The sequence below is a fragment of the Andrographis paniculata genome, unplaced genomic scaffold (genome assembly GCF_009805555.1).
Source record: "Andrographis paniculata isolate CXL003 unplaced genomic scaffold, ASM980555v1 Contig59END, whole genome shotgun sequence".
NCBI classification, from domain to species: Eukaryota; Viridiplantae; Streptophyta; class Magnoliopsida; order Lamiales; family Acanthaceae; genus Andrographis; species Andrographis paniculata.
In genome coordinates, this window is record NW_026137594.1 from 954486 (window position 1) to 974207 (window position 19722).

At 36.1% G+C, this 19722-nt stretch overlaps 3 protein-coding genes across 11 annotated transcripts; all 3 read left to right on the forward strand.

The window, feature by feature from the left end:
- Positions 1-2921: 2921 nt before the first annotated feature.
- LOC127258141 (ubiquitin carboxyl-terminal hydrolase 3) lies at positions 2922-7873 on the forward strand. Of its 4 annotated transcripts, none has more exons than XR_007840227.1 (8): positions 2922-3352; positions 3990-4106; positions 5756-5854; positions 6036-6215; positions 6463-6644; positions 6926-7338; positions 7444-7498; positions 7780-7873. XR_007840227.1 is itself a non-coding variant. In XM_051284837.1 (7 exons), the coding sequence occupies exons 1-6, from the start codon at positions 3236-3238 to the stop codon at positions 7335-7337; spliced, it is 1107 nt and encodes a 368-aa protein (XP_051140794.1). In that variant the 5' UTR covers positions 2922-3235; the 3' UTR covers position 7338; positions 7435-7654. The 4 variants fall into 4 exon arrangements, 2 of the variants coding, with proteins under 2 accessions (XP_051140794.1, XP_051140793.1); XR_007840228.1 differs by having other exon boundaries at positions 7435-7498; positions 7780-7835; XM_051284837.1 differs by lacking the exon at positions 7780-7873 and having other exon boundaries at positions 7435-7654.
- LOC127258138 (cyclin-dependent kinase C-2) lies at positions 7487-15493 on the forward strand. 4 transcript variants are annotated; one of them, XM_051284832.1, is made up of 14 exons: positions 7487-7498; positions 7780-7876; positions 8208-8552; positions 10182-10263; positions 10393-10483; positions 10570-10599; positions 10692-10801; positions 10878-10950; positions 11029-11149; positions 11237-11354; positions 12600-12739; positions 12837-12894; positions 13931-14001; positions 14607-15493. In XM_051284832.1, exons 3-14 carry the CDS (start codon positions 8443-8445, stop codon positions 15142-15144), a joined length of 1542 nt encoding a protein of 513 aa, XP_051140789.1. In that variant the 5' UTR covers positions 7487-7498; positions 7780-7876; positions 8208-8442; the 3' UTR covers positions 15145-15493. The 4 variants fall into 4 exon arrangements, 3 of the variants coding, with proteins under 3 accessions (XP_051140789.1, XP_051140788.1, XP_051140790.1); XR_007840226.1 differs by lacking the exon at positions 7487-7498 and having other exon boundaries at positions 7786-7876; positions 8378-8552; positions 14607-15203; positions 15330-15493; XM_051284831.1 differs by lacking the exon at positions 7487-7498 and having other exon boundaries at positions 7786-7876; positions 8378-8552.
- LOC127258136 (BTB/POZ domain-containing protein DOT3) lies at positions 15357-18891 on the forward strand. Of its 3 annotated transcripts, none has more exons than XM_051284824.1 (7): positions 15357-15468; positions 16211-16386; positions 16487-16556; positions 16640-17572; positions 17641-17917; positions 18008-18136; positions 18213-18891. In XM_051284824.1, the coding sequence occupies exons 2-7, from the start codon at positions 16290-16292 to the stop codon at positions 18573-18575; spliced, it is 1869 nt and encodes a 622-aa protein (XP_051140781.1). In that variant the 5' UTR covers positions 15357-15468; positions 16211-16289; the 3' UTR covers positions 18576-18891. The 3 variants fall into 3 exon arrangements, with proteins under 3 accessions (XP_051140781.1, XP_051140779.1, XP_051140780.1); XM_051284822.1 differs by having other exon boundaries at positions 16671-17572; XM_051284823.1 differs by having other exon boundaries at positions 16671-17572; positions 17656-17917.
- The last annotated feature ends 831 nt before the right edge of the window (positions 18892-19722 follow it).

The following is a 19722-nucleotide window of genomic DNA, read 5'->3' on the forward strand; positions in this document are numbered from 1 at the left end:
CCCTCCAAACACCATTCCAAATCCATCAACAACCTTACTACTACTACTTCTTCAACCTTCTCCAAGAACCATACCCTCTTTAATGATTCATCCATCTCTACCAATAACCATAATAATAACCTCACTCAATCTTCTTCCATTTTGCCCAAGACCCACCCTTCCTCAATTTCATCCAAGAACCAAACCAAACTTACCACAATTTCTTCTCCCCCTCTTTTATCCAAGAACCAAACCAAACCCGCCACAATTCCTTCTTCTCCTTCTTCCATTCCATCCAAGAATCAAACCAAAGTTACCACAATTCCTTCTCCTCCTCTTTCACCCAAGAACCAAACCAAACTCACCACAATTCCTCATTCCATTGCATCCAAGAATCAAACTAAAGCTACCACAACTCTTTCTCCTCCTCTTTCATCCAAGAACCAAACCAAACACACCACAATTTCTCCCTCTCCTCCTTCCATTTCATCCAAAAACCAAACCAAGACTGGCCGTGCATTCAAAAACCAAACCGAGCTCATTAGATCAACACCCTTTGATCTCACCCACAACAAATCCAAACCCACTTCAATTCCCAAACATGAAAAACCCCATATCAAAAAGCTTAACTCGACTTCCAATTCAACAATCAAAATCAATTCTGTCCCAAGTCCACCCAAGCTTACCTCTCCAAAGAACAAAACAGCCAAAGAATCCAAACCCCAGTTAGAAAGCAGTGCAACAAAGCCCGAACCTAATAGCCCGGTTAAGACCCAAGCACCGCCTCTGAAGCCCCAAGCTCAAATTGATCAGGAAGACGAAGATTATGATCTAATTTCCGGATTCAGAGACCTCCCATACAAATTACACGAAACAATTGTACCTGATTTGGAAAATTTTTCAAAAACATCTAGGATTTATCTCAGGAACTACAACCAGGGAATCACCGAGGGATTCAAACCCTACGTAGGGAGCAAACACGCGCCAACTGTTGCATCAATCGCCTCTGTTGCCTTCATAATCATCCCCCTGATTCTCGTCTCCTTCATTTTCAATCGAATCACAACTTATATACCCCTGCAGAAGATCTTGATCTACATCCAGTTCTACCTCGCAATGTACTTCGCAATCCTCGGCCTAACATCATGGATCACAGGCGTTGAGCCGCTCAAGTTTTGCTACTCCGCATGGCGATCCATGTATGTGGGCGTACAGGTTCTGCAAACCGTGGCATACGTGCTGTACCTTGTGCTAGTGTTGGTGTACGCAGTTACAGCTTTCTTGGGCAAGAGGGGATTCCATGCGAAGATATTGGGGCTGTCCCAAATGTTCGTGGGCTTTTGTATCGGTCTGCATTATTATGTTGCTGTGTTTCATAGGGCTCTGCGCCATCAACCGCCCAAGAGTAGCTGGAAGGTTCATGCTCTGTATGCCGCATGTTTTCTTGTGATTTCTCTGTTAGGCATGGCTGGTTGGAGGAAGAAGACATATTTGGAAGACAGTGGTCAAGAGGGGAAAAAAAGTTAGAAAACCTTACACTAGGTAATATTATGTATTTTAAAATCATATCACACACAAATGTTTTTAGAATTTTTTAAATATATAATTTTATATTTTTATCTATTTCCTCGATATATAAATATCTATAGATATCTTCAAGATTATATATATATATATATTATAGAATGGATTTATACTAATTATATGCATATTTATTTATAACTGTTTAAATATTTTAATACATTTACATCATATCTTTTAGTGCTTATTCAAACATTACGTCATTGTTTCTTTCGAAAACTAAAGTTGATTTGGTTTGTAATTCAGACTAATGTTTTTAATATGCAATCAATATATTTTTCAATAAAATATAATATAATATAATTTTTAATAAAATGTTATTTAAATAAAAAAGGAATTGAAACCTAAATACAAATTAATTAATCCGGTCCAAACACCATTTGAGATGCCAAACAAACACTGATGCCAGCAAAACCTCCAATTGCTTATGTTCATGTTAGGTTAGATGGGATCTTGAATATCCTTACCTTTCATAATCTCCTACTATGCATTGCAATTCAAACTACAAATCATGGAATTTTGGATAAATTGAATGCAAAGATATTCATCATATATATATATATATAAAAGTAGAATATTGAATAATATAAATAAAAGACTGTGTAAAAATTATTTATTATAAATAAAAAAAATTACTTTTTGTGAATAAAAAATAAAATATATAGAACTGATAGATGGTGAGAATAATAATTTTTAAATGCATGAATCGAATTCACAATCTAACATTTAAACGACAAAAATTTAACTGTTATCAACTATTTGATTTCATTTGATCGAACAATAATTTTTGTTTAGCTTGAGTTCATAAAAAAATATATTATTTTTACGAGCATCTATATAAGTTTGAATGATAATAATTTTTGCTAAAACACAAAACAAAGTAAACATATGATCATTTATTTCGAAACATGTTTGATGATGGAAAATATTAAATAAAATTTAATTTATGAGAAAATTTGAAAATATTGTAAACAAATTTGGGTGTGTTTTTAAGTGAGTTTGATGTGCTATCTTTATATATAAAACATTATTGAATTTAATATATATTTTTTAAATTGGAATAGTAAATATTTTTTTTCATTTGAAGTAATTATACTATTTTCTTCGGTAACAATTTAAAAATTTATTAATAAAAATAATTATAAATTAAAATAATTAAATAATTTAGTTAAAATAAAAAATTATGTATTATGATTTTAAAATATAAATAATATGTATAATTATATTTTGATGAACTTTATAATATCTATTCAAATTTTTATTTATTTAATTTATATATTAAAGTATTATTATTTGTGCTACGTGGCCGGGCGTGGCATAATGTTTATTTGATCTGTTATAAAACGTGGAGTGGAGATAGCAAGTATGGTGTGGCTGCAGCGCTTCTCCCATTTTAGTCCTCCGTTGCTTTCCGTTCTTGAATTTCTCCCACCGATCGTTACTGCTTCGAGCCTCTATAATCGTTCCGCGAGTTTTCTTTCTCCTCCCTATTTCAAACCCCTAATTTTCGATCTTCTGGCTGGTTAGCTCCAATTCGATTCTGAAGGATTTCATCTTGCTCTAATAACCCCGATTAAATTGCGAAGCGCAGGCTCAGAAGCGCATGGAGGTGGTTTAATTTCAGAGAACCGCGGGGAGACGGGGGGTGATTAGGATTGGATGAAGTGAGGGAAGAATGGGAGCGGCGGGTTCGAAGCTCGAGAAAGCATTGGGAGACCAATTTCCTGAAGGCGAGCGGTATTTTGGACTCGAGAATTTTGGCAACACTTGCTATTGCAACAGCGTGCTTCAGGTATTCTTTTGATGTTAATATAGCTGTTTGAGCTGTGGATTGGTGTGGTTTTTGATATTGAATTGAAATGTTGGCATTGGTGGGGTTTCTTGATGCGATGTGGCATTTCGTACGAATTCGGGGATTTTTTTTTTGGCTTTGTGTGGAGATTTTTGCTGTTGGTGATTGTAAAATGTGAAATGCTTTTCAATATCTGTGGTAAATTACGATAGGTTTAATTTGGCATTTTATATGTAGAAGAATTGTGGGTGTGCAGATTGAGTTGAAATGAAATAAGTTGAAATCTTGTGAATATTTTGTATGATGAATCAAAAATGTTTCTTCAAATAGCGAAGCATGAAGAATGAAGGATTTGGATATGGCAAACCAACTTCTTAATATGTTTTGCAAACCTAGAAGTGATTTATGGTAAACTGGTTCTTCTTGCCTCCACTATTGAAATCTTATCTTCCCCCCTCCCCCCCCCCCCCCCCAAAAAAAAAGAAACGAAAGAGAGAGAATAACTCATTAATCATACATGTTAGTCCTGGCTGTAGTTTGATCAGTTGAAATAAGTTATTTTACAAATACAGGCTAAATTCCACTTAGAGCAACATAATTTTTGCATTAACAAATGATTTATTTCCTTTTGATGCAGGCTCTTTATTTTTGTGTTCCATTTCGCGAGCAGCTGCTTGAGTACTACTCAAATAACAAAAATTTTTCTGACCCAGAAGAAAATCTCTTGACATGCCTAGCAGACTTATTTCTGCAGGTAAATAATCTTTTTTTATTTTTTGGTCCTGAAGAATATCAAATTGAATATGTGAGATCGTGAATACTTTTTCATCTTTAGATTGTATATATGTGGACTCTTCCATTTATGTTTTGATTCTATTTGTTGGTGACTTGGTGTTTCCTCTCGCTAATTTATTGGCTACAATGTTTATTGGATCATCAAAGTTCTGTTCTTCCATTTATGTTTGCATTATATAGCTTCTTCTTATGTCCAAAAAAATTTGATATGGTAGCCGCATGATGCCATATACTGATGGTCTATTACATATATGCAAATGGGCATTTGTAGAGATTTCTTTATAATTTTCTCATGACAAAGTGAACCTTAGTTATGATTGCTAGCTGCATTTCTTGTCCCCTCCATTATTGGTGAGCTTTTGAGAAATATGCTACCATCAAAATGGCTTCAGGTTTGTTTGGTTTATGAGTAAATGAATAAGGAATCTTTGGATACCTGTTGGTACATGAATGTGGATATCCAAAGTTGAAAATGGTTACTATATGTTATGATAAATCACCGAAAGACATGCACTCCAGAGGTTTTTGAATGGTTAGATTAGTCCAATTCAGAATCAAATATAATTGAATTTGCTTTCCATTCTCATGTGCAAACCAATGCCTACTTAATGTAAATAGTAACACATTGGGATCAATGAAAGTTCTTGAGAAAATATGAAGAAAGTTATGCTATTCGCAAAATGTTTTTATGATGTCAATGCCCACAATAGATATATGTTTTTAACCTTGATTGTGTTGGCATTAGAAATCTAATTGAAAAAAATTTCCTTCATTATTTTGTTTGCCAAATAGTATATTATAATTCGAAGCCTAATAATGTGAAAGAATATAAAGAGCATGAATAAATTGAACAGTAAATAATTAAAAACTAAAAGCAGAGGTCATATTTTGAAACAAGTAAAACAAACCCGGAACGAACAGATGCAAGAATTTCTATCAATCCTCTAGTGATATTCTCCTTGCCTCAAATCAAAAGGCTGATTATAAACATAGAAAAAAAAACTTAGACACCTAGTTATGGTCCACCTAGGCTAATTGAAAATAATCGTAGTTATATATTGCACACAGTGTGGCATTGCGCATGATATTTGCCATATATATTAATAGATAATTCGCAAATTGTTATATATCTGCATTGCAATATCCTTCCATTAATTGTGTAAATATTGTGACTCTTTTAGAAGTCTTTTTACAACACTGTTGTAGTTTAATCTCTGAGTTTATTTATGTATTTACGCAATCTTTTATTTTCCTTCAAAAGCATTGCATCCAACAAACAATTGTACCCCAGAAACAATGGCTCTAACTTTAATGGTCTTGACTCCCTATTCTCTCTAACAATTTTGTATTATCTATCTCTCTCTCTGTCTTAGTTCTTGGAAGGTTGCTTGTCTCTGTTCTTGTACATGTTCATGCATCAGTAAATGCATTTTTAGGATATGCAGTAATGACTCTTAATCCTTGCTGAAGCATGTTATTTTGTTGACTAATCAGTTTTTATGTTAAATTATAATCTTTAGACTACTTCATAAGTCAAAGTAAACTTGTCCATGCTTGATAATTGCTTCAGATTTTCTTCTGATGGGATGTGCTTGACTTTCCATGTAGATAAGCTCTCAAAAGAAAAAAACAGGTGTTATAGCGCCAAAACGCTTTGTGCAGAGACTAAAGAAGCAGAATGAAATTTTTCGCAGCTACATGCACCAGGTACTTTAATGATCACATTTCCACCATTTTTGTGCATTATTAATGCTTATTTGTACTATTATTCAGTTTCTCTACATCATAAGTCTAGACTTTAGTAATGCTTTGGTTTGAAATACTTACATGAATCACATCTTTTTATTCACTTTGATTTTTTCAATGCTGTAATATGTTTCCCGTGTAGGATGCCCATGAATTCTTAAATTACTTACTAAATGAACTGGTTGACATACTGGAGAAAGAGGCGCGAGCTTCCAAGAACAACCAAGAAATTTCCCAGAAAATTGCAAATGGACAAACAAATATGCCTTGCAATGGTCTTGAGAAGGATCCATTGATCACCTGGGTGCATCAAAATTTTCAGGTAAAACCTATTTTCCATCATTCCGTTCATTATTCTGATGTGTTTTATTGCGCTAACCATGTAATTATCTTATTACATATTTCATGTCTATTGCCACTGAGCATGTATTCCCTGACAGAGTGATGATTTAAATGCCTGAGATCCCTATTTCTCTATTTGTTCTTTTTCTTGCTTAGACATTAGATTATGATATTATTGACTGCTATTAGGTCTCCTTTAGTTGATGTCTATGGTTATTACTTTTCAGGGTATATTGACTAATGAAACGAGGTGCTTGTGCTGTGAGACGGTGACAGCAAGAGACGAAACATTTCTTGACTTGAGCCTTGATATAGAGCAGAATAGTTCAATTACAAGCTGTCTCAAAAACTTCAGCTCCACAGAAACGTTAAATGCCGAGGATAAATTCTTCTGTGACAAATGTTGCAGGTTTGTGACTTTATTCCATTTTCTGGGGTCATATTCTTTTCTTTTGGATGCTGATCTTTCATTTACACCCTAGTGCATAGCTCTCAGTGTCTAGATAAATCTCTCTTGAAAGAAAACATTTGAACTTGAATTACCACTTGAAAAGTTTTAACCAGCAAGCCATGTCCATAAAGTGTTGATGACATTTTGTAAGCAGAGGAAATAAATTGTACTGTTGGGACTTTGTTTGCTATGTATATTATTTTGGTTAATCATGGGTGAGCCTTGTCTTGGGTATGCAGCCTGCAAGAAGCGCAAAAGAGAATGAAGATTAAAAAGCCGCCTCATATCTTAGTCATCCATTTGAAGCGATTCAAGTACATCGAACAGCTTGGCCGGTACAAGAAGTTGTCATACCGTGTTGTTTTCCCACTTGAGCTAAAGCTCAGCAACACTGTCGAAGATGCAGATGCTGAGTACTCCTTGTTCGCTGTAGTTGTCCATGTCGGTAGTGGGCCCAACCATGGACACTATGTGAGCCTCGTCAAAAGCCACAACCACTGGCTTTTCTTTGACGATGAGAATGTGGAAATGATCGATGAGTCAGCTGTTCAGACATTTTTCGGATCAACTCAGGAGTTCTCCAGCAATACGGATCATGGATACATCTTATTCTACGAAAGACTTGTCTCCAGCAGCACTGTTTGTACTTGAGGTGGTAGAGGAGGTTTCCAATTTTGAGCGTCTTCTTTTTTGTTCGATCTTTATACTTGTCTTGCTGCCGTCTGATGCGAAATTTTATTGCTATGAGGTCAAAAAGGAGACGTGGCGAGTGTGTTGGCCTTTGGTGTTTGCCTTTCGCAGCGGAGGATGAGGTTATGCCTTTTTGTTTCGTTTCTTTTACTTAACCAAACAATAAATTTAAGGAGGAAATATCAAGTGTGAATGCCACTAGTGTACTATACAGATATTGACTGTATGTGGAAATTGCTTGTGCTGGCTGAATGAAATCAGCATTATGTTTTTTTGCAGTTTGAAATCTTTATAGCATCATGATGCATTTGACATTAACATATTTAGGTTTGCAATGGTAAAAAGCTCTTTTACACGCAGAGAGAGAACTGACTGATGAATTAATCATATGGAAATGGCATAGGTGAACAGGGAGTGATGTGCTTGAGTATCAATGGCAATGGCAATGGCAATGGCAATGGCAATGTCAACTGCTGGTGTATAGTGATTGAAGTTCATGGGTATTTTTAATTTGAAAATGTTTAAATAAGTTATGACTATAATGTTGTGAATAAATTGAAAATAATATTTTATTTGTCTTAGTCACATATAATTATTTTGTTTATAAGTTTAAAGGTAAAATTGTCCTATTATATTTTTACTGTATTATTACCAATTAAATATTAATATACTAAAATATATACATGATAAAAACCAAAGGGATATATATGATTAAGAGGGAGTATAAAATAAGTTGAAATATTGTCCTTATTTTTCTTAAAATTATGCCCGGTCAGACCAATTCTTTTCGAGCAATAAATTCACCAATTTTTTCGAAATTCTCCACTAAAGTTGTTCGGTTCGGTCCGATCGTTCTACTCAAGCTGTACAGACGGTTCGCGGCGGCTCTATATTCCGGTCGAACCGGTCGGACGCTTACTATATAAAAGCCCTCTCCTCTTCCGCCCTTGGTCCCTCGGCTAACTAATTAGCTCTCGCCTTTTGCCCATGAAAATCGTAAGGATTTAATTCCTTAGAATTCTCTGCCCAAACCGTCTGCAATAAACATCCTTTGGAGGCACAAATAATGGCGGCGGCGATGAATAATCAGCTTAATGTGGGGGAGTGGCCGTCGTGGGGTTCCCGAAGCGTAGAATGCTTTGAGAAACTCGAGCAGATTGGCGAAGGAACTTACGGGTGAGAGACCGTTTACTAATCTAATCTATTGAGAGCATCTATTCTTACATGATGAACACGATTGTGCTATGTTATTTTAGGTCTCCATCTTCATTATGAATATAATGCAAATTTTCATTAGTTGTGTTTGGTGTCTGTAATTTTTTCAAGACTTTTTGAAGACGCTTTTCCCCCAAACGTTGGTAGCTGTCTCTTTGTAAACTGAAGTTGTTCCACTTGAGTTTAACTGGATGTTAGATAGTGGTTATGATTTGAGTCTATCATAGGTCTCCATCTTCGTTATGTATACAATGCAATTTTTGAATCGTCTACAAATTTCTTCTCACTGATTAGTTGGTGTTTGTTGTCTGTAATTTTTTCAAGACCCTTTTTCCCCAAACCGTTGCTTTTCCTGTGTTGGTACATTTTAATAGTGTTTAGGAATCAGTGAAGTCTTATCAGTTCGAGTAATAGTTTAACGGGATAGTTTCTTTCGTGTAGCTTTGAGGGCGGTCTCGTTGCATTCTTTTTTTAACCCATTCCCTGATATGCTTTTACCTTACCCCCTTTCTTGCATTGAATACTGGTTAACCACGGAGTTGTATTTGTTGTGCCATGTTTTATTGGTTATCTTAATCTTTTACATGTTGTTTAGAGCACCACTACAGCTACTTTAAGGTGTTTCTAATTTTCGTAATATTAGTTTTGGTCAGGGCTTAGTTTGGATTACATCATTATGTTTGCTTGTTCGATATTATTATTATTATATTATTATATGTTGTTAATGTTGATCGAGTAGTTTGAGTATTTAGATGACCTTTGTTGGCAGTCCTGGTTTGCATTGAAGGCAACCGTTTAACTGCTAGTTTATTCTCAAATGATTCACTCTGGACAAGATGCATACATGATACTGTTGACAATTGGTTTATATAAATTATTACATATAATAGGCAACTCAACTGAGATTTGTGAGCTATGATGATATCAAGTGGATGTTGGCCTTAAAAATTTATTTGGTATAAAGATGTCATAAAATTGAATTTTGTCACGAGTGGGAGGCCTCGCAAGCACTTTACTATTCCATGGGCCATTTATGAATTAGCAAATCTGGAGTGCATTAGTGCATACATAGTACTTTGATTAATATATCAAATTGAAGAAGGTATGTAAAATCCTTTAAAAGATACTGCAATAGCACCTTCAAGTTCAGATGCAACAGAATACTGTGCCTGTTAGGTGTAAGAATCTTGTGACTGCTATAGCTTGGTGGATAATGTAAAATTTCTTTTCCAAGGGTAAAAGAAAAGAGAACCACTAATTGGATTTGTGAGTCAGTAGGTAAGTTACTGTGTCGAATTGTAATATATATATATATATATATATATGTATTTCCTATTTAAACCATAAATAAAGTATCTGAATAAGTTGGCTTATGTAAAGTTCACATTTTTAATATGTAAAGGACTTGCCTTTTTCATGTTCATCTTTGATACTTATAGTCTTTTGTGAAATTGTTAACAAGCATATTGGTTAAGTTGTTTTTTGTTCCAATCATTGTAAAATTACATTATTTAATTTTTTTATACTAGGTTGATTTAAATGTTCTCTTCTTATTTCATGCTCATTATTTTCATTTGTCCCTTTTCCCAGTCAAGTATACATGGCCAGGGACAAGAAAACTGGAGAAATTGTGGCTTTGAAGAAGATACGCATGGATAATGAAAAAGAAGGGGTATTTTCTTTTCTGCCCTTATTTCCTACATCTATTCATGCATGTATTCCGGGTATTTTAATAGTTGCTTTTGGCATGATTTTATATTTCCCCCATCAAATACTTGATGCCATTTACTCCTTTTTGCAGTTTCCTATTACTGCCATCCGAGAAATTAAAATTTTAAAGAAACTGCAACATGAAAATGTCATTAAATTGAAAGAGATAGTGACTTCTCCTGGTAAGTCTACTCTCTAATTATGTTAATTCTTGTGCCATCTCAGATACACCATTTCCTTTGTAATGTTTTCTACATATGGTGCTTAGGTCCTGAAGGAGATGATGTGGGGAAACCTGGTAATGGCATAATGCCTTTCTCTTTTCGATTAGATCACCTTGTATTCATGCACTTAGAGAACTGCAGCATGATTGTGATGTTCTTGTTACAGATGATAATAAGTACAAGGGAAGCATTTACATGGTCTTTGAGTACATGGACCATGATTTGACTGGCCTTGCAGATCGCCCTGGATTGAGATTTACTGTACCTCAAATTAAAGTACTGTGAACCTTCTCTGACAACTTATTATATTCTGTATCAGTATGAAGCTTAGTTGAAATATTTTATTGTGCAGTGTTACATGAAGCAACTGCTGACAGGCCTTCATTACTGCCATGTAAATCAAGTGCTTCATAGGGACATTAAAGGTTTACAAGCACTTAAGGCTGTTTTTAAGATCTTAAGTTTGGTCGGTGTACTAAACTAACATGATAAATACCTTGCAGGCTCTAACCTTCTCATTGACAATGAGGGAAATCTGAAGCTTGCAGATTTTGGGCTTGCACGTTCCTTTTCCAATGACGTAAATGCTAATCTTACAAATCGAGTCATTACTTTGTGGTACAGGTAATTCCTTATTTCTTCATTGTGCATTTACTTTAGTACCTAACTTGCTAGTTATGTATCACTGAGGTTTTATACCTGATTGTAAAGACCTCCAGAGTTGCTTCTTGGAGCGACAAAATATGGACCAGCAGTTGATATGTGGTCTGTGGGTTGTATCTTTGCTGAGCTATTATATGGGAAGCCAATCTTACCTGGAAAAAATGAGGTAATGTTTATATATTGAATATGTGAGTTAATGATATCTTGAATCCCCTAATAGTTTCTTGATGAACAACCTAGGCTTAACCCAGAGTGTCTAATGTTGAGCAGAACTGCATTGTAGAATATTGTTGTTTCCCCAAGTGACAGTTTTAACAAGTGACCTCATTATAAACCCTCAGAAGGCTTGTTTCTCTTGCCAGTTATTTCCATCACAATTTGTTTTTTTTTTAGCATAAAATATGAGATTTAACACTGATTAATGATATCTTTGAAATGCTCTCAATGTATTCATAACAGTGGAAAAAAAATGCAATGAATAGTGTGAGATTATGTTGAAACTATATCCAAATACACCAAGGGTGTGTTTGTTTGAAGGATTTTGGAGGATTTCCACTATTCATCCAATTTTTTCCCCCCCAAAACATCAAATCAAACACCTATTTTTCATTTTTTATATTATACTAAAAATCAATTTTACATTCAAAACATCACATCAAACCCTATTTATATCACATCATACAACTATTCAAATTCAAAATTTTTACTATTCAAATCCCAATCCAAAATCCAAACCCCCAAACAAACACACCCCAAATAGTTCTATAATGTATAAATATTTAATGGGTTCTTTGCAAATTATACATGCATTATATCCCTTCAATGGTGGTTGGCACTTGGCAGAACCCAAGTGTATTTGTGTTGATTATATAGTTTACATTTTTTTGGGGAGAAAATAGGTATTTTTATCAAAAATAGGGATATAAGATAGAATAGAGTTCAAGAGACTCACCAAGCTTAGCAAAATGATCTGCAATATCATTAGCACTACAAGGGATATGTTGGAAAATGGTGAGAGGTAACCTTTCAATTGAGAGAAATAGCCTGTTTTATGTTGAAATTCAGCTTCCAAGGGGGCGAAGTAGGAAAAATAGAAAAAAAAAAGTACATACGTAATTAAAAAAAAAAAAAAAATCCTAATTATACACATAACTCTATATTTAGCCTGTACAAAATATCTATCAATAGTGTCTTGTTCGTTCACCACCATAACTCTATACACGCCTCTAATTTTTGTTTGCTGATTTGCATATTGATTTGTTAGTGAATCATGGTTATATTAATGTTGTGTCAAGTTAATACATTTCAAGTGTTAATTTAAGTGAATGTTTTGATTTTGTTCATGTTAGTATTTATGGTGATTGAGTTTAAGTTCTTAAACTGAACTTTACATTTTGTACTGTTATTGCAGCCTGAACAGTTGAGTAAAATATTTGAGCTCTGTGGAACCCCTGATGAGATGGCATGGCCTGGTGTTTCCAAAATTCCATGGTACAACAAATTTAAGCCCTCAAGGCCAATGAAAAAGCGAATTTGGGAGTTTTTCAGACAGTAAGTATATGAAGCTAAAACTCTACAACTATGCTTTAGTAATGTGACAAGTGATTTGCGCATGGTTTACAGTGTGTAAATGCCTTCTTCTTTGCAGTTTTGACCGACATGCTTTGGATCTGTTGGATAAAATGCTGGTTCTTGACCCAGCTCAGGTATCTCTTGTCCGAAAACTGGTTTCTTATGCTGGATTGAACGGCACTGATCAGTTGGGGATTCATTATTTTGTTCGTTTATCTGTATTTTTGGGTTTTTGTGCTCTCCTTATTTTAGCATTGGAAGCCATTATCTGCCGCAACCAACTGATAGTTGAGTGAAAATTTAAATCCAAAAAATTCACATAGGACATTTTCATATATTATGGAAACAACTGTTAAATAAGGTGATAAGAAACTAGTAGAAAGCAACATTTTTGAAAGATATTAGCAAAATATTTTGTATGAGATATCTCTGCTAGAGGAAAGGTTGAGTGATGATAACATCTTTAACTGGAAGGCACCTCTTGATAGCTTCCATAAGAAGGTATTAACATGATGTGGGGCATTTTTAGCCTAGATAATTGGATTGGGAGACCATGCTTGGGGGTGCAAGAATCTGAGAGCCAAAAGGACTGGCAGCTGAACAATCCATTAGGATTAGGCTTCCAGATCAATTTGTCCTAAATATTCTTTACAGAGTTGATCGCATTTAAAAAGTTCTCCTGTAATTAACATTCTCAATAAAGAAGGGCTGTAGAAGCTTGATTTCACAATTCCATATGCCGTTGTCCTAGGAGCCAAAGTCTTGGATATATCCTTATTTAGAGCATGCCAAGTAAAAATTGTGGGCGGAGATTGTCTTTAGAGGTTGTGAGAACAATAAAACTCTGCAGTCAGTGAACAGATCATCTTGGATAGTTTCCTCTAAGTCTTGGTAGATTCAGTACACAGTTGTTAAGAATACTACACAACTCAGCAATCCTTGGGTTTTGAAGTTTGAGTATAGAGGACAAGAAACAAATATGTTCCCCCAGTTTCTCATTGTTATTTCTGTTACAAGTTCCATGGTAATGACTTGTCACTGCATAGTGCATACATTTTAGGGAAGTAATGGATTATGCTGCCCTTGATTTTATATATTTATTTATTTTAATTTAAACATGCTTGTAATTTTACTAATGCTTTACCGATTTTGCCTTCTTATCCTCAAAAGAGAATTTCAGCGAAGGATGCTCTAGATGCTGAATATTTCTGGACTGATCCCTTACCTTGTGACCCCAAAAGGTATGTTATCCTCTGGAAGTCATGATTTTGTTGTCAGTATATATTTACCCTTATTGACATTTAAACATAGATCTGTTACTGCTAATGACATTTAAAAAGAAATTTTGTAGGAATAACAATGGTGTATAATATATATATATTTAGAAGGGAATTGGAAGCTGAATGAATTAAGAGATTGGTTTACCTTGATATTGATTTTCATAAAAATAGTAGCTTTAGTGAAGGAACAAGAAAGTTACAGGATCTGGCAACACGAATGGGTTTAGGGTGTACAATAGAAACTATTGATGTTCCTTTTAAATTTTTCATTCTATATAGTATAAGAAACAACTCCAGACTGTTGACTAATTAAAATAATTCCGTGATCAGAGATGTTCTGTTGTCCAAGTGATTGGTTGGGGAAATTAACATGATTTCACGGCAGTGTTTTATCAAAGGGATGAGTGAGATATCAACGCGAACAAAGCATTGACTGCCATAGCTAGTGGATTCCTGATGTTATATTCTAAATCAATAAATAAGAGGAAATCCCTAGTCGATAGTGTATTTATATTCTTGCATGCAAAATCTTGTGGTAAAAACAGTTTTGTCCTTTTATTTTGCAGTTTGCCAAAATATGAATCATCCCATGAGTTCCAGACGAAGAAAAAAAGGCAGCAACAGCGACAAAACGAAGAAATTGCAAAAAGACAGAAAATGCAGCATCCACAACAACATGCTCGCTTACCTCCAATTCAACAGGCTGGGCAGCCTCATCCTCAGCAATGGAATGGCTCGAGTCATCAAGTGGGCAGTTCTCAGCCAACCCTGCCGAGCGGGACCAGTCATCATCAGTATGGGAAGCCTCGTGGTCCACCTGGAGGACCTAGCAGATACCCTCAAGGCGGGGCTGGCAGTGGCTACTATCAAGATCGTGGAGGTCAGAGCGGAGGAGGTTACAACAATGGGCCATATCAACAACAGGCACGAGGGCCACCCCCTTATCCTGGAAATAGCGCCCCTTCAAATATTCCCCGAGGAACTACTGGCGCTTATGTGGCTCCGCCTAACTATTCCCAAAGTGGTCAGTATGGAGTTTCCGGCAGCAGAGGTCCAAATCCACAAGGTGGAAGCAGAAACCAGCAATATGGTTGGCAGCAATAGCATAGACTAATTAATGGTGTGAGAATTGCGGAAGTTGTTGATACAGACACTAGGGATCGGTAAGAATCAAAAGTTGCAATGATCACATTGCTGCATGATGCAATTGTGGCAAAGGAATTACTATGACTTTTTGTATAGCTTGCTGATGAATTAGTCTCATACTCATTGTTTATCACTCACTTCAGGAATTTGTTTAGGTGACTGCCTGAAGCAGACAGTAGCGTCGCATAGTTTACGATATACAAAAAACAGGAAAAACTGAAATGTGTTGCAGAGACTAGAGACTTGACATCAGAATTGTGTTTGGGTTCCTACCCAAATTAGGTATTGGAGTGCTAGTTTCCTTGTATCCATTGAATTTAAATTTCTTCAAAATCTCTTTGCCATATTTATTTGGATAGGTGAATATTTCATATATTCTGCTTACTTCTTCCATCCCCAAGAAAAATGTCATTAATTTAAGTCGATCATTTCAAAAACCTCTATATCATCTTTTAGTTAAAATTATCAACTAACTGTTCATTCAGTAAAAAAATCATCCGCATAAAAGGTAGATTCAAAATATCATTTCCCCTTCCATTTAACATCAAGTTGGAATGGCTTTACATTCATTTGAGCAACTACTGCAAGTATAAAGGGTGTCTAATGTGAAAATGACAATGGGATTAAATATATATATATAGAAAGTTACAGTTTTTCATTTGTATTATCTCAATACCAATTTCGGGTAACCTAAGGCAATCAAGTGACATGCATTCATGCTGGAAAGAACATTCTCCGACGCGCGGTGGTCCATCGCAAGTCGCAACACCATATCAGGTCATGTCATATCATATCATATATATATATAATTCCTATTGTCTCCGAGCATAAAAATGGGGTAGAGAAACATGAGAGGGACGCCATAAACCCACTCAACAACCTCTTTAATGGCAACTCTTCATTCAGCCACAGACTTTCTTCTCCAACATTAATTGATTCAGCCACTGCCCTGCCCTCCCTCCCTCCTAAATCAAGAATTACCTTGCAATGGGGATTGTAATCACATCGCATTTTTGGTATGCAGCAGCAGGAGACACACAGTACTGCCATGTTCTCCATCCATCAGGACCACCCCCAGACCTCTGCAACCAACAAACCTGGCAATGGCATCCTCCTCCCTGCTGCTGACCACCCCACCACCGTTGTTCCCGCCAAGTTCATTGCCACTGCAGATGCCTTTGAGAAGAAAGAGCATTCATGGTAAGAGCAAGACAGAGATCTTCTTCTTCATATTCATGCCTTTGTCTTTCTCTCTATCTTCATTTCATTTTTAACTTCATCTGCTCTTCTTATACAACAGGTTCGCCTTGTCCCAAATCCCCACAGATCTGTCAATCCAAGTTGAAGATATCACATTCCATGTTCACAAGGTAGAACATACTTATCACTCCCATGCCTGTTAGATTACAGATATGTTTAATCAAAATCCAATCATAAGACTTGTTTGATCTAGTTATCATGTTGTTAATCTCGACAATTTCCAGTACCCCCTCATTTCCAAGTGCAGCTACTTCGGAAGGACAGAACCACAGCCTCGAAAATCAAATCACTCTTACGACCTCAAGCTTGATAACTTTCCAGGCGGTTCAGAAACATTCGAGATCATATTAAAATTCTGCTATGGTCTCCCAATCAGCTTGACTGTGAACAATGTAGCAGCATTAAGATGTGCATCAGAGTTCCTAGAAATGACAGAGGCGCTCGAAGACGGGAACTTAATCTCGAAAGCAGAGGCCTTCTTTACATTCGTAGTCCTCTCTTCATGGAGAGACTCCATTACCGTTGTCAAATCCTGTGAAAAAGCTCTATCCCCATGGGCTGACAATCTTCAAATTGTTAGAAGATGCTGTGATTCTATTGCCTGGAAGATCTCCCAAGAAATTTCAACAGCAGGCGAGACTGTAAATAACGAAGACAGGTGGTGGTTCGACGACCTGACCACTCTCCGGATTGATTATTTTACGAGGATTATAACAGCATTGAGAACCAAGGGAATGAAGCCTGAAATTATGGGTGCATGTATAACACAGTATGGGGAGAAATGGTTGCCAAGCACAGATTTGGGAAGGGAAGGAATCGGGAACAACTATGGAAGGAGCGAGCTGCAATGGAATATTATGAGTGGCCGGAAACAGGAAGGAAATATCGAACCGACTAAGGAACAAAGACTCATAGTAGAGAGCCTGGTGAGCATACTTCCACCTCAGAAGGAAGCAGTTTCTTGTAAGTTCATCCTAAAGATGCTGAAAATGGCGATTCTTTACTCGGCATCTCCAGCTCTGGTATCGGAGCTCGAAAAAAGAGCTGGATTCGTGCTGGAGAATGCAGATGTCAATGATCTTCTTATTCCTAGCTATGCAGCTGGTGATCAAGGGAAGCTTTTAAAGTAAGTCCCTAGCTAATCTTCTTCCTAAAAACTTTAATCGACATCGATCCATTGCATTATTTTTATAGATATGATTGGTCCAGTTCGGGTGAGGAAGACACTATGCACAACACAGACGTGGTGCAGAGGATTCTCGGGTATTTCTTGTTGTATGAACAGCAGCAGCAGCAGCAGCAACAGCCTGGACCATTGGCCATTACTAAACTTCTTGACAGCTACTTAGCAGAAATTGCTAGAGATCCTAAGCTTTCAGTGAATAAGTTTCTAGTCTTGGCTCAGTCATTGCCTGAAAATGCGCGGATATGCGATGATGGACTCTACAGAGCCATCGACACCTTCCTCAAGGTTATCTGATAACAATCTTTTCTTGCTTTTTTTTCCTAGTCCAGTGAAATGAAATCACTTGTATCGACAACTTGGTTTTATGTGTTACAGACACATCCGTCATTGTCAGAACACGACCGGAGGAGGCTGTGCAAGTTCATGAATTCTGGGAAGCTTTCACTAGATGCATGTGAGCATGCTGCACAAAATGACAGGCTTCCATTAAGAACCACCATTCAGGTAATTCCAAATCCTAATTCATGTGGCCAGGAAATATGTGGACAGACATATATAAAGAAATGATTTGCACTCACAGGTGTTGTTCTCAGAGCAAATGAAAATGAGAGCTGCAATACAAGGAAGAGGTGAAACACAAACGATCGACAGCTTGGATCAGGAGAGTACTAACAAAGAGGTCAAAGCTCTCAAAATAGAGCTTGACAGAGTAAAGATGCAAATGGCTGAGCTGCAGAGAGATTATTCTGAACTGCAACAAGAATATCACAAGCAAAACATTAAGCAAAGTAATCTATCAGGTTGGGCATTTGGATGGAGGAAAATACGAAAGTCGGCTCTTTTTAATGTAAAAGTAGACGGGGAAGAAGACACCGATGGAAGCCATAGCAGGCCAACCCAGAGAAATAGAGGCAGCTTCCGTCGAAGGCAATCAATATCATGATAAATCATTAAATCCTAAACACTTCACTTCATCCACGAACAACTACCAGAGACAAAAAAAGAAAAAGAAAAGACCATTTAGTTTTAGCAACGAGCTACCCCATAGCCAAAAATGGTTCCCTAGTTTTATGTTTATACAATATGTGTGATTTTCTTGAGTGATGATAAGTTTGTGAGATTGCTCGGAGACATAGACACTGCTTAATTCGATAATCTTGCCACTATATTATTTCATTTTGAATAGTTGGCCGAATAATGTCTGCTAAATAGCGAGAAATCTGTTGGGCCGAATGACAATGTTTTAATCATTTTCTGTACTCTGCACATGCATTTACATTGAAATGCACAAGATTGATAACATTTCCAATGCAAAACAAAACATACCCGTGAGGAACAACTAGCTACACTAGAAGAAAAAAAGTTCACAGGAGTGCACTTTTCCATCTAACTAATTAATGAAATCACGCAGTTCAGCTAAGTTATTACGCGCGACGACGCCAATATATAAGCACCCATTTGGGTGTCTGAAACTCGATCATTCCCACTCCAAATTTCTTAGGTATAACTTGCTAAAAAAATAAGTATGTCTATTGAAGCTTTGGCCATGGCTGGTCTTGACTGCAAGGAATGTGGTCCATTTCTTGAAGTGCTGGAGCAACACTACTTCACAGTTGCAATTGAAGAAGAAAATAGTGTTGTACTTGCAGCTACAGCTAAAACTGAAGTGGAGGAGCTCATGAAACAAAAGATTATACAATGGGCAAAAGTGGTCTGCCTGCACTTATCCTCATCCTCAATTCAAATTCAAGCATGTATCTGATGTATGAGGTTGCTGCTATGCGATGACTTATATGTATGAAGTAATAGTATATTTATAATTTAAATAAAAATTAAAAATATTTTGGTATTAGAGTACGATTATTTTTATTAAAATAAAAAATAAAAATTTTGAGTGAGACAAACTACGATTAAAAAAATATATATATATACTTTGAATTGGAACAAATGAAATACTATATATATATATATATATGTAACGGTATAATAAAATCACTTGCAATATTTGACATTGTTTAAAACTCAGACACACTACTATATCCTGCTACAACTCCACTAACAATTGGTATTACAGTTTCAGTTCTTACCAG